This window comes from Molothrus ater, chromosome 7, assembly GCF_012460135.2.
Source record: "Molothrus ater isolate BHLD 08-10-18 breed brown headed cowbird chromosome 7, BPBGC_Mater_1.1, whole genome shotgun sequence".
NCBI classification, from domain to species: domain Eukaryota; kingdom Metazoa; phylum Chordata; class Aves; order Passeriformes; family Icteridae; genus Molothrus; species Molothrus ater.
The window spans coordinates 16,873,056-16,884,834 of record NC_050484.2 but is presented as its reverse complement, the minus strand read 5'-3'; the positions used below and the strand labels follow the sequence as shown (position 1 = coordinate 16,884,834).

Here is an 11,779-nt window from a genome sequence, read left to right as displayed (position 1 = left end):
CACATGCAGGCTCCTATGCCCCATTTACATTTATAAATATATTTAAATAGAACCATAAGGTTTTATTTTTATTATTTATTCTTGCTGTACAAATAAAGTCTGTAATTCAACTCTAAAAGCCAGTTTATGGCTGTTTCTTTTTCAGAAGTCTATTCTAGAGGCCAAATTTTAGTCTTGTTAATTTTTTTAGAGTTTATATTCTACTCTGAGGAGTCAAGGAGGCAAACTATACCATGGAGAAGCTTATACCATTCCTTGGTAGTTCCTTGGTAGTTCATAAGAAGAGCAGAAGGGATGGCTTCCCCTGAGCTCCCTGGAGAATGACAAGCCAGAGGGAAAAGTCTCCTAGCAGGAGAGACAGATGAGCAGTCAGGGAAGCAGAGGTGGCTTTCAGCTTTTCTCATACAGCAATGGCCAAATTGTCTTTTAGTATCAAATAACAGTAAGGTGTGGCTACCAACTAGGTATGAAATTTTGTCCAACCCTTGGCAAGGGAAACCTCCCCGACCTGCCTGAGGCCAGCTGCAGAGGCAGAAAGAGAGCTTCCAAGCAGCTGGGCAGCGTGGTGTCCCTGCCACTGCTGGCCCAGCTTGGGGAGCTGCACCTTCCCTTGAACTCTTTATCTTCTTCTCTCAAAGCCTTAGTGTGCTGTAAAGTGTAGAATACCAGGATAAAAAAAATTGAAAACTTGATGTCAATATAAAAAAGCATTTGCTCAAAATATCCAGTAGTTACCACTAGATGGCATTTTGTTTCTGAGAAACCAGCGAGACACAGGTTTGGGATTGTTAAGCACAGCAGGAAACAATACAAAATGAAATTACTTACTTCATTTGGTTAATAATCTATTATCCATTGTCTTGTATAAGTAAAACATTACTAACAGAAGACATTTCGTTTGCAGATTGATAAATCCTGTTTATTTAACTGTAGCTTCAGACTCTTCAACCCTCCACTCAGTAGGTAGGGGTTTGAGCTGTTGCCAGCACTTACCAAAAATCTCTTCCACACTTTAAATGAAAGACAAATGTAGCCCAAGTCACAGACTTTGAGCATGCCATGGAAATCTGCCAGAAATGCCTTGCTCCAGTAACTATATACAGTATTTCCTGTGTTATTTTTGGATAAACCCTTAAAACAGATTGCAGTATAAAAAGGAGTTTCCATTCAGGAAGAGAGCTGAAATAATAATTTAATAACATTCACATATTAATATTATATTTTTCAGTGTTTCATTTTAGTTTCAGCTTGTACAAGCTGTGATGATTTACATTTTTAATCTCCACAGGGTACAGTGTATCACACCAGGGGGTGCAATGAAGCTCTGCTGCGTACAACCTGGGGTGACGTGTAGGTGGCATTGTTTAATACGACATTGTTTGGCATTTGTAAACCTCTGTGTCAGATTAAACCAAGCAGTATTTCCCTCACTCTGCAGCAGGAGTAAGGAAGTAAGGAGACTGTACATGATGATGCACAGCAAATCTGTGCACTGCTCAAATTTTCTTTGACTAAATTATGTTTACTGACAGAAGCATTGATGGTCATTAGCAGTGGCTAAATCAGATCCTGCACTTGTACTTGCTTAAAAAAGACTCATTATGGAAGGAACCTTACTTCACTAAGATAAAATTAATCCTCACCTCTTTCTAAAACAGGCACAAGCTTCTTTGAAGTTGGTAATGTAGAAAAGCTGCTTTAAGTCAATTATTTTATGAATTTGTGTGTTGCAAAACTTTAAACAGCTTTATATAGCCTTAATGATTATATACTTTTTTTTAGTTTAAATTTAGCTTAGTACTATTCTCCATCAACATAAACTGGACTAGAATATATCAGTAGACATGTGAAACCAAAAGTTTTCAATCTGTCAAAGTTTGTAACAATCTAACTCTGACAAAGAGGTGACATTTTCTTCAACAGACAAGACCTGTGGGACTTATGCTCCCTCCAAAACATGTCTGAGTGCCTGGCACATTATAAGGTGCATTTCCATGAAGGAGGGCTGTGTGCCCTTATCCAATATGTGAAAGCAACAACAAAACCTAAACCAGACATGAAATTACAAGAGCGGGTAAAGATTGTGAATTTCTTTCTTGAATTGAAAGAACTGTGCCAGACCTTTGTAACAAGGAAATGTACAGAATTTATATAACAAACTGGTACTTACAATATAAGGGAAGCATCCCAGTCAGTATAATGTTTCCATCCCAAGAAGACAGTGCTGTGATAAACACAAGCCTGCAGTCAGCTCAGAAACAGCATTCTGGTTGTATGGTGACTGGGAACAGAGCTCAAGGCTCTGGGGCCAGCAACCTTCCTACACAGCATTCAAGAGAGTGCTGCATAATTTAGAAAAGAGCAAACTCCTATTAGAATCAGGACTCTAAAAAGTTTGGGTAAATAGTTAGATACAGGATAAAGAAATGTTTTGCATATTCACATATGTATTCAAGTCATAAATTGTAAACTTAATAGCTTAAGAGTCATTAAATAGTCAACAAAATGAGCAAGTGCTCAAAATGTCATCCAGTGAAATAGACAGCATCTCCTCGGTATTTACAAGGATTATGCATTTTTTTCAGCAAAAATCATTAGCCCTCTACAGCAATTCTGCTGAAAGAAAGGACAGAAAGCAAGAAGACTGAAATATTAGCCTTTTGCTTGTTTTCTAATCATAGCCAGGTTGACTATAAAGTCTCTTGGCATTTTACAGACAGCCAGAATAACTGTGCTATACATTATATCACCTTGAAGAGTATCTTTCTCAACACAGCATTATGAATAACAGGATGTTTATACTACTTACCTCAAGTGAGATCAAAACATTTCTACCATCACTGTAAACATTTGGAAGAAACAGATCTTCACAGAACACATCTTTGTGTCAGAGGAAAGGGCTCCTATAACTGAGCAGTGAAATGCAGCACCTTCTTGGTGCAGACGTCTCCCCCCTCAGTTTCATTTTCTCCATTTATTCAGGGCAGTTTATTTTGTTTGCTGCTAAGGCAGAGGGCTCGTGCTCTCCTTGCTCATCTCCTTTTCCTCTTGATTAGAATCCCAGATGTAGGACAGATATATTTTCCCATTTTCTTTTTAAACATAAGCAAATTAGGAGGTTTTTTTCAAATCATTCAGTTAATAAAATGCAGCAGCCCAGTTGTTTCTCAAAGGTAGTATTTTTGCCTCCTCTAATGGTGTAGAACAAGTGATTCAGCTAAAGGGAGGGAAATACTATTCACTGACAGTGCCAGTACTAGCTCATGACAAAACAAGAGCAGGAACATTTTAGGCAGGAGGAAAAAATAACCTTAACTTTCATCTTTCAGGTAGCTAAACACAGCCATCAGAGCAGCTTTCAGCACATTCCATCCACCGGGGCACAGATGGTGTGAAATGGAGGTGTAATAGCTCATGCTCGTACTTTGGTGTACTGAGATAGCCACAGGCAAGAGTGAGGAGAGGAAAACATGGCTACCTGCAATCCTGTTTCTCTGAAAGCTCTCCTGGCAGTGCCTCATTCCTGAAGCTCATCTCAGCCTGGCACTGACAGTCCTCCCTAAGCCAGAGTACTCTCCTTTTAGCTCCTTATTTGTAAACTGAGTATGACCAGGCCCTGCTGCCCAAGGTGCTTACAAATACTGCCCACTCTCTGCCCTGCTCTGTTTCTGCTGTTGGATTAAAACCAAAGAAGAGTTCCTAGAAGCATGATTCCTCTTCTTTGCTTCAAGCTGTTCTGTACCTTCTATGCTTGTTAACATTTCTAGTCAGTCTATGCAGCTTAAGCTACGGTCTCTTTACCTATGGACTAAAAATTATAATTGTCCTCGCATAATGATTTCACAATACTTTTCTGATTAACGATTCATCCCCCAATAAATTTACAGGTAGTTTATCTAAAAACCTAAGAACTTCCTCTTCCCCCAAAAAATGAATAGGATTATAAAAGTGGTTATAACAATACACATCATTATAGAAAATGGTAATAGAAGAGGGATAAAGATTTTGAGCAAGGGTTAAAATACAGTAATTACAGAAATTGGATCAGGTTTATGCATCTTCTTGTTCTACTGACAGACATGTGATTAGATGATAACTCACCCCACACCTAGGAAGTTAAAAACTCTTATTTGGAGAGGGTTGCACTTTGCAGAGTTATGAAACCCTCAGCATACAACAAGCCCTCATTAGTTGTGCACAGCATCTATAATGAAATCTTTTGTAACACTACAAAGTCCTTCCATACTTAAATATAAATCGTATAATGTATCTTAGCTAGGAAGATGTAAATATCAAGATAACATAAGCTTCTCATATCTATTTTAGCTGAAGATAAAGTACAAAGTGTGCAGAAATTAATTTTCTGACTTCAAGTGGAAGTTCGCTATAGAGGGTTAACACAACCAAGGAGGAAACAATATGAAAAAAGAAAGAATTCCACATTGAATACTATAAGCACTTTCTGGGGCTCACCACACGAGGAAAAATATTTTGAAGAGGAAGAAAGTAAAGAAAAAGAAAGGTCATGATCCTACATTCCATAAAGGAAGGAAAAAATAAAAGAAGGGGGAAAAATAAAAAAGAGTCACATTAAACCCTAAAATTAAAAGGAGACTTACCATTGAAGATTATGAAACTTTGAAAATTTCATGATAAAATCATCCAAATCAACCCTACACAGTGTTACACAACACAAGTTAAATAAATCATATCTGTGTTACTTTTGATACAATGGTTAAAAACAGATGTAAAGACTACTGCAAACCAATCTTACACTGCTCTGCAGTGTAAATGAGCACAGTTCCAATTATGTCTCTACTGAGGGAAGCAACAGGCAGCATATAAATGCAAACAGCCTTCATTAGACACATTGTCATGAGTATATTAATCATGTCAAGAAGCATTGCTCAAGTTTCCTTCAGTGCAATTTAACATACCTTACTTTATTAGGATGCACTTAATTTCACTATGCTTTCTCCTCATTATCATTTATGATGACCAATTAAAATGTTTGTGTCTGTCTCTAAGCAAATTACTCCGGTAATTCAGGTAGCTGAACTCACTGTTCATCCCACACTTCTGTCATCTCCTTCTCTCAGTGCAATATCTTCCTTTTAGAGGCCCAGCCACTCTTACCATTGCAAACAGAAAAAATCCCTTATTTAAACCGAATCAATAAGATACCAACCTGAGTCTTTTTACAGCACAGACATTAAGAAGTGGGCTGGTTCTCCTCCCCTCAGCAAGAGTACCCCTGTTACACAGCCTTTTGTTCCCCAGGAGTCACCAGCACAACCCATAGTCAGGAAAAGAACATAGTGAAGCAACGGAGGCCTTGCACATTTTTCTCATTGGGTTAGAAGTTGTGTGCAGCTTCACTTCATTTGGTCCATACATGGAATAAATGCAGACACACGGCAACTTTACTCTTGAGTTTCCTCCAAGGCCTCCGTACTGGGGCTCCGGCACGAGTTTTTCAAATGGTAAAAGAATGTGCCATTCCATGCATGTTTCCAACATCCATAAATAAGCCCAAACCATTTTTACTATTCTAAACATCAGGTGTGAGGGCATGATTTTTTCTGAACCCTTGACAACACAACTGTGCGCCATTTATTTGATTACAGTTGTTATTTCTGGCTTCATGTATATTGAAATAAGATTAAAATAACTGGAAGTTAGGTGGAAATTCTGATTACACACAGTGCTTTTGCTGTGGAACTCAGGGCAACAAGGAATGGCTGAGCAACATCTGGGATCACCAAGGTATGTTTATGAACTCATTTATCTGTGGATTACCTTGGGCTCCTGGAACTAATGATAAAATGCTTGTTCCTCAGCAGCTGCTGGAGCTCAGCTGCAGAGCAATGGTATTTACCTTACTTTCTCAAGAAACATACGTGTTCTCATTTACATAACATTACTTTGACATTACAGTAATGACTTCCAGAAAAACACTGATAATTGCAAGGATGAAGAAAGAAGTCTGAAGACAGTGCGGCCTTTTAGAACAATTATAATTTCATTAAAATAGGAACATAACTTAAAGATAGATTTTATTCTCTTTGATGATTTACTCATGCAAACTGCACATAAAAGAAAACAGTACAGTTTGTGAAACATGTCAAATGTAAAGACCCAAAATGCTAAGTACAGAAGTAGTGTGACAACGTCTCAAAACGGAATCCATGGTAGTACGGCTAATACCTTTTCTCTATTTGCTGAACACAGATTTTAATGGTTCTTTTTCCAGCCCCACTGTTAAATTCATTAACTGTTTACACATCTCCTATACACTTATGTAGACTTATTTTACAAGCGCAACAGTTTTGTTATAAAAAAACTCCACTTATATGATTTAAAAGCCTTTGTGTTTAGGAGGGCAAATTATAGTATGATCAATGAGGCCGCATCTAGTCCACCAAACCTACAATGAAAAGTGACGGTAGAGCTTTCTTGCAGAATTCACATTTTGTGCCTTTGCAATTCATTTCTTTCTCGTGAGAGGTCCATTGTATTTAACCATCCTGGAAACGTTCAATAACTGTTACAGCTTTTTATCTTGAAATTGGGAAAGTAAGACTTTTAAACACATGAGGTTATCAACACAACTTTCTTAGTTTTAAAATACAAAATATTTAAATTCCCTAATATTTTCATGCTTAAAGCCCTGCAATGATACATATATGACTTAGATACTTCTTTGTCCAGTTTTCAGTACAGTATGGTTGTATATATATTGCAGAAATTATATTTTCCTGTGAATCAATTACATGTTTAGATTTAAAACTGAACCAAATAGAAATCTGATGGCACTGACACTTAAAAAACGCATGGTATAGTGTGGAGAAGGAAGAGCAAATGAACTACACAACCCATTATAAATGCATTAAATCTTTGTTATATACATAATGGAATCCTGCTTTACTGCCAGTTGCTACTATGCATCTGTTTTTGCTATTATACAAAGTTTTCCGACCTGAAAGCACACATCTACTTTTTTTAAAACAACTTAATCTATTGTAAAATATTGTACTGTATTTTGAACATGAGTACAGAATCAAAATAGATAATGGCACATTTAAAAAACTCAGTATCCTACAGATGATTGGATAATGAGAAAAAGTGTACCTACAATCATCTCATCAGAAACAAACTACATCATGGAATGTTAGTTATCCAAGTTCGCACAGTAAATAACATTTTAAAACTGCAATCACCTATCAGCCAGCATCACATTGAAGGCATCTTTAAACATTCAAGCAAAAGACTGCTGGCATTAACTACTGAACCATTCTCACACACACACCACACACACCACATTATAATTACATTGTTTCCAAGATACGGTAGATACTGATTTTTTTTTTCCACAAGAAAGGTATCAAAATTTTTGCTACTAAAAGATGACAGTGCTTACACAAGAATTAAGTACAAGTTAGCTTGCAAATACAAGACAATGACAAAAAAAAGTCGAGTTGTCTGAAGAAGGATTTTAGGCTTTTCTGGCATCCAAAACCATGAGTAAACTCCTTAGTCTGCGACTCAAAAATCCACAAAATATCAACCTACTTTGGAATAACAAGTATTCCATACGTGATAACTCTGTATTTTACAATATGCTTACTGGTTTCAGCCTAGCAACAAGGGGTGGTTATAGATATCTATTCTGACCGGAGAATTAAAGCTCTCCTCCCACCAGAATCAAGAGTTGGAGTGGGAAAAAAACCCACCTGACATCAATTAAAAAAAAAAATCAAATCTATTTAGTAATGATCCTCATCTAGGATTGGTATGTGCATAAGTACTGTATCTCATATACTGTACTGGCCCTATTAAACAAATTAAAGACCCCAACAGTTAAAAGCCAACCAAAATGCTATACATAAAAAACCCAAATGTTTTTCTTCCAATGTTCTTCCTCTCATAATGTGCAAAACAACAAAAAGGCAAAAAGACTAAAAGCAAATTTACTGTTACTGTCTTTCTCTTGCCTAGTGCTTTATGACCTTGCTAACTTTACAAAGTCAATAGGGACTATGCAGAACTTTGGTATAAAAATGTCACATAATATTCCTATCACAGTCTTGGGGATGACCTTCAGTAATTCACCCCAATGTTTGTTAAAATAATACCAAATTAAAAATGAAATAAACCACATTGTACTGTACACACACTTTACACATTAAGCACAAAAAATAACTAGTAAAACTAATACTTAAAAAAAAAAGTCTTTCGCAAAGAGACCAGAACTGGTGTTCCGTCTTATTTCCACCTGCCAATCGTTAAAGCCAAATTTAAGTTGGATTTTTAAAAACGAATAATTTTAAGCTACAATTTCTCCTAGATGGAGACTGGTCTGTTGTTGGTTTCCCTTTAAAGTCACAGATGTGTATCTAAGGAACTGATGCAACCAAGTTTGTAATCAACTTCCCGAGGGCTGGGCCTGGGAGGGAGGCGCCAGGACGATCTGGGACAGCACGGGCTCCGTGCTCTGGTCCGCCATCTGCGTGAGCACCGAGGTGGCCACCGCCTCCGCCTTGGACGTGGAGCTCACGCCGTTGGAAGTGCTGACGGAGCTGTGCTGGATCGCCTCCGTGTGCGGGCTGCTGGGCACCGAGATGTCCTCCGAGCTGTCATCCTTGTCTGCAGCTGAACGACAACAACTCATTTATTCTGTGCTGGAACGCACACCACCTCCTCCCAGCCACAGCAATCACCCCCTAAATAGCTAACACTCGTGCTGTAATGCAGCACAAATTGCAAAACAAGCTTATTTCCGTTTTTTAAAAAGAAAATACTATTTTGTAAGCAGAAAAACCAGACTGCAGTATGGACTATTCAGGAAACCAGAGTATTTTCACATCTTCAAGGCCATGATTAAAATTTCCTGCCTAGTAAATCAGCCAGTGGGTACTATGCCTAATTCTAATGATGCATGTTCACATCAGTAAACATTATTCACAGACTACAAAATGCTATTTATTGTGTCTGCTTAGTAATCAAACAAGAATAATTCTACATTCAGTAATAAATATTTGCCATCATGAGTAAGATATCTGAAAAAATATTACTTACACCACTATATTTACTGGACAATGCTTACATGAGTTTTCAGCCTCCATTCTTTTAACAGAATGAAGTTCCATAATTTTACAAATGCCTCTTAATAGGTTTTAAAATCGTTAAAACTGGCTTAAAAATATTTTTGGAATATTTCAGGTGTTCTCCACACAACCAAAGTGAATTAGCCACAGAATTACATCATTTTTTCCCATGACAGAGGGTAAGCAGATTAAAAAAAATTATCACTGTGCAAAAATAAAATTTCCAAAATTATCATGACTTAAAATGTCCCTCTTGCACAGACATTCTAGTCATGCTAAAATCATCCTTTTTTCCAGAGCTGTAGAAGTTAGCCAAGGTATTATGCAAACACTGCCAAACAAAAGTTTGAGTTCAAAACTAAAAAACCAAGAACAGAAAATTATCCTAATGTTTTTCACTCAAAAATAGAAATACTAATGCTGAATTTTATTGTAACTTTTTTATATCCCTTTGTGCTACTAATGTTTGCAAGTACTTTTCACAGCAGTTTTATAAACAGACCAAAACCAGTATCCAGGTGGCATATTAGAAGTCCCTTTTCAACTACTACTGACTACCATGATACAAACATAGCCAGAAGCAGGCATGAACTATTGCTTGGGACAAAGCAATGGGACAAAGCTTGATCTTCTCTAGTCTTGTCTTTGCAATCTCTTTCAGATTTGCTTGAGACTGGCCTACAAGTTCAGAAGTGTCTCAGAGAAACAATGGGAAAGGATGACACTAACATGGGGACACAAGCAGTGCTGTGGTATCATGTCCTCATTTCCACAAAAAGCCAGGCTAACAGCAGCAACTAAAAGGAACATTAAGCGTGAAAAACCAATAGTGAAATAGAGTTTCTGTTTTACTGAGGTTTATATGACATGCTAGCTATGGGTAAGAAAATTTACTAACTTAGCAAGTCAAGACCTCAGTATAAAGATCTTTGAGCAGCCCTATGCATACTAAGAACAAACTCCTCTTCAAAGCTTGAGAGCAACTGTTCTATTACTGAGTGCTTCCAGAAAAGAATGGTAAGGTCAAAAAGGATGGGTAGGCAAGGAAACTGCTGAATTTTTTTTTTTTTTCTCAGAAATACTGCGTACAGGAGCAAGGTGGCAATCTCTCCTACAACTCCACTAAAAGAGCAAAGAGTAAAACGTAATAGCTTGGAAGTTAGAATGCTCTTATCCACAAGGCCAACTGTTTTACAGATCCTGCACTTTTTAAAGAACAGACCGCTCAAACACTGAAGGAGAGGGATACTGGTGACACAGAACTAGATCTGCTGACCAGTGCTGCATATCCAAAGGTTTCATAATAACTGCAAACAGCAAGAAAATCAAGGTATTTCCAAAAGGCATTTGTGACCCTTAGGAGTTTGCCCATTCAAGAACAGAAAGAATACGAACAAGTATCAATTTAGTTAGAAGTATTCAACAGGATAGAATCTTTACCATACCTCCACAGCAAGACCTACAAGATCTCATGTAAAACAAGCAAGAAGGAACACATGCAAACTTTGTTAAAAATAGAAACCCTAGTGCGACTTGCTGAAAAATACTCCATTACTAATTATGAGAGTAGCATATTTTTTCCTCAGACAGAATGAAATGGCAGCAAGTGGGATGACATGTATCAAATACAGTCTCTGCTGTAACACCTGCTCCTCTTCTTCAGAACTGCTGCTATTCTCCTATGAATCTCAATCTTCCTATCAGCTTCTTTTGCTGATTCCCAATGTCTGGGTTGTCCAAAACCTCCTCATTCTCAATAAAAAATGGTTAGTTTTAAATGCTACGAGCCAGAGACAAAGAAGAAGTTGAAGTACATCCCTATCTTTCAGCCAGAGAAGAAAGGTCTTCCACTGTTCTGTCTTCCTTAACACATTTCTGAACTCAAAAGAAATGTCTGTAATAATATCACACAGTGGTAAAGAACATGAAAAAGGCCTGGTTTTCTGACTTTGATGGGTTCTGGAAGATCCTACAAGCAATGTGAGAAACAGTTATGAGTACAGAGATAACCACCAATGTACAAGAGCAGTGTTCATATCATAGAGCAGATAAACAAACATGCTGTGCTGAAGACACAAAAGTATATCATTCAGGTATTTTCAGATGCCAGGGGGCAGAGAGGGGGAGCCTACAGCAGACAGGTGATTATATAAAACATAGAGCTAACACTAATTTATGATAATAAACTGGACTGGAAGCATAAATCCTTGCAATAACTACAGACCAATATTTAGAAATTAGGTGACACCCTAAAGAATAGCTATATGAATTTTTTTTCAATGTCCTTCCTAATGTAGTCCTAACTTTACAGGAACAATGGCCAAAAACTGAAAACACCTCAATTTGAAGTATTAAAACCAAACAAGAAAATCTACTCATAGAATATAGAAGGTATTTAGAAGTCATTCTATTACAGAGATGGCTTGTTTTCTTAAGCCTGAAGACTCGGAATGAAGAACAAAGGCTTTTAGAAGAAGACAGAAAAGTCATACTTAAATTCTGACAGATTCTTTTTTTTTCTTAGTTGACCAAAGAATTGCCAGGCACAGGACTGTGATTTCAAGAGTGTGACTGATATGTAACAGAATCATACTGTAGCTAACAATTAAAAAAAAAAAAAAAAAAAAAAATTAAGCTTTTTAATGGCTTCCCCTGCTTTGCCTCACATCAAG

The 11,779-nt window shown here is 37.3% G+C and overlaps 1 protein-coding gene across 5 annotated transcripts in view; it reads right to left on the bottom strand.

Moving 5' to 3' along the window:
- Nucleotides 1-6,000: 6,000 nt before the first annotated feature.
- Nucleotides 6,001-11,779, bottom strand: part of ATF2 (activating transcription factor 2) — a 49,209-nt gene continuing 43,430 nt past the window's right edge. For all 5 annotated transcript variants that reach the window (XM_036386295.1, XM_036386296.2, XM_036386294.2 and 2 more), the window contains one exon: nucleotides 6,001-8,652. In XM_036386295.1, the coding sequence (XP_036242188.1) occupies nucleotides 8,426-8,652 (227 nt within the window). In that variant the 3' untranslated portion in view covers nucleotides 6,001-8,425. The remainder of the gene's footprint in view (nucleotides 8,653-11,779) is intronic.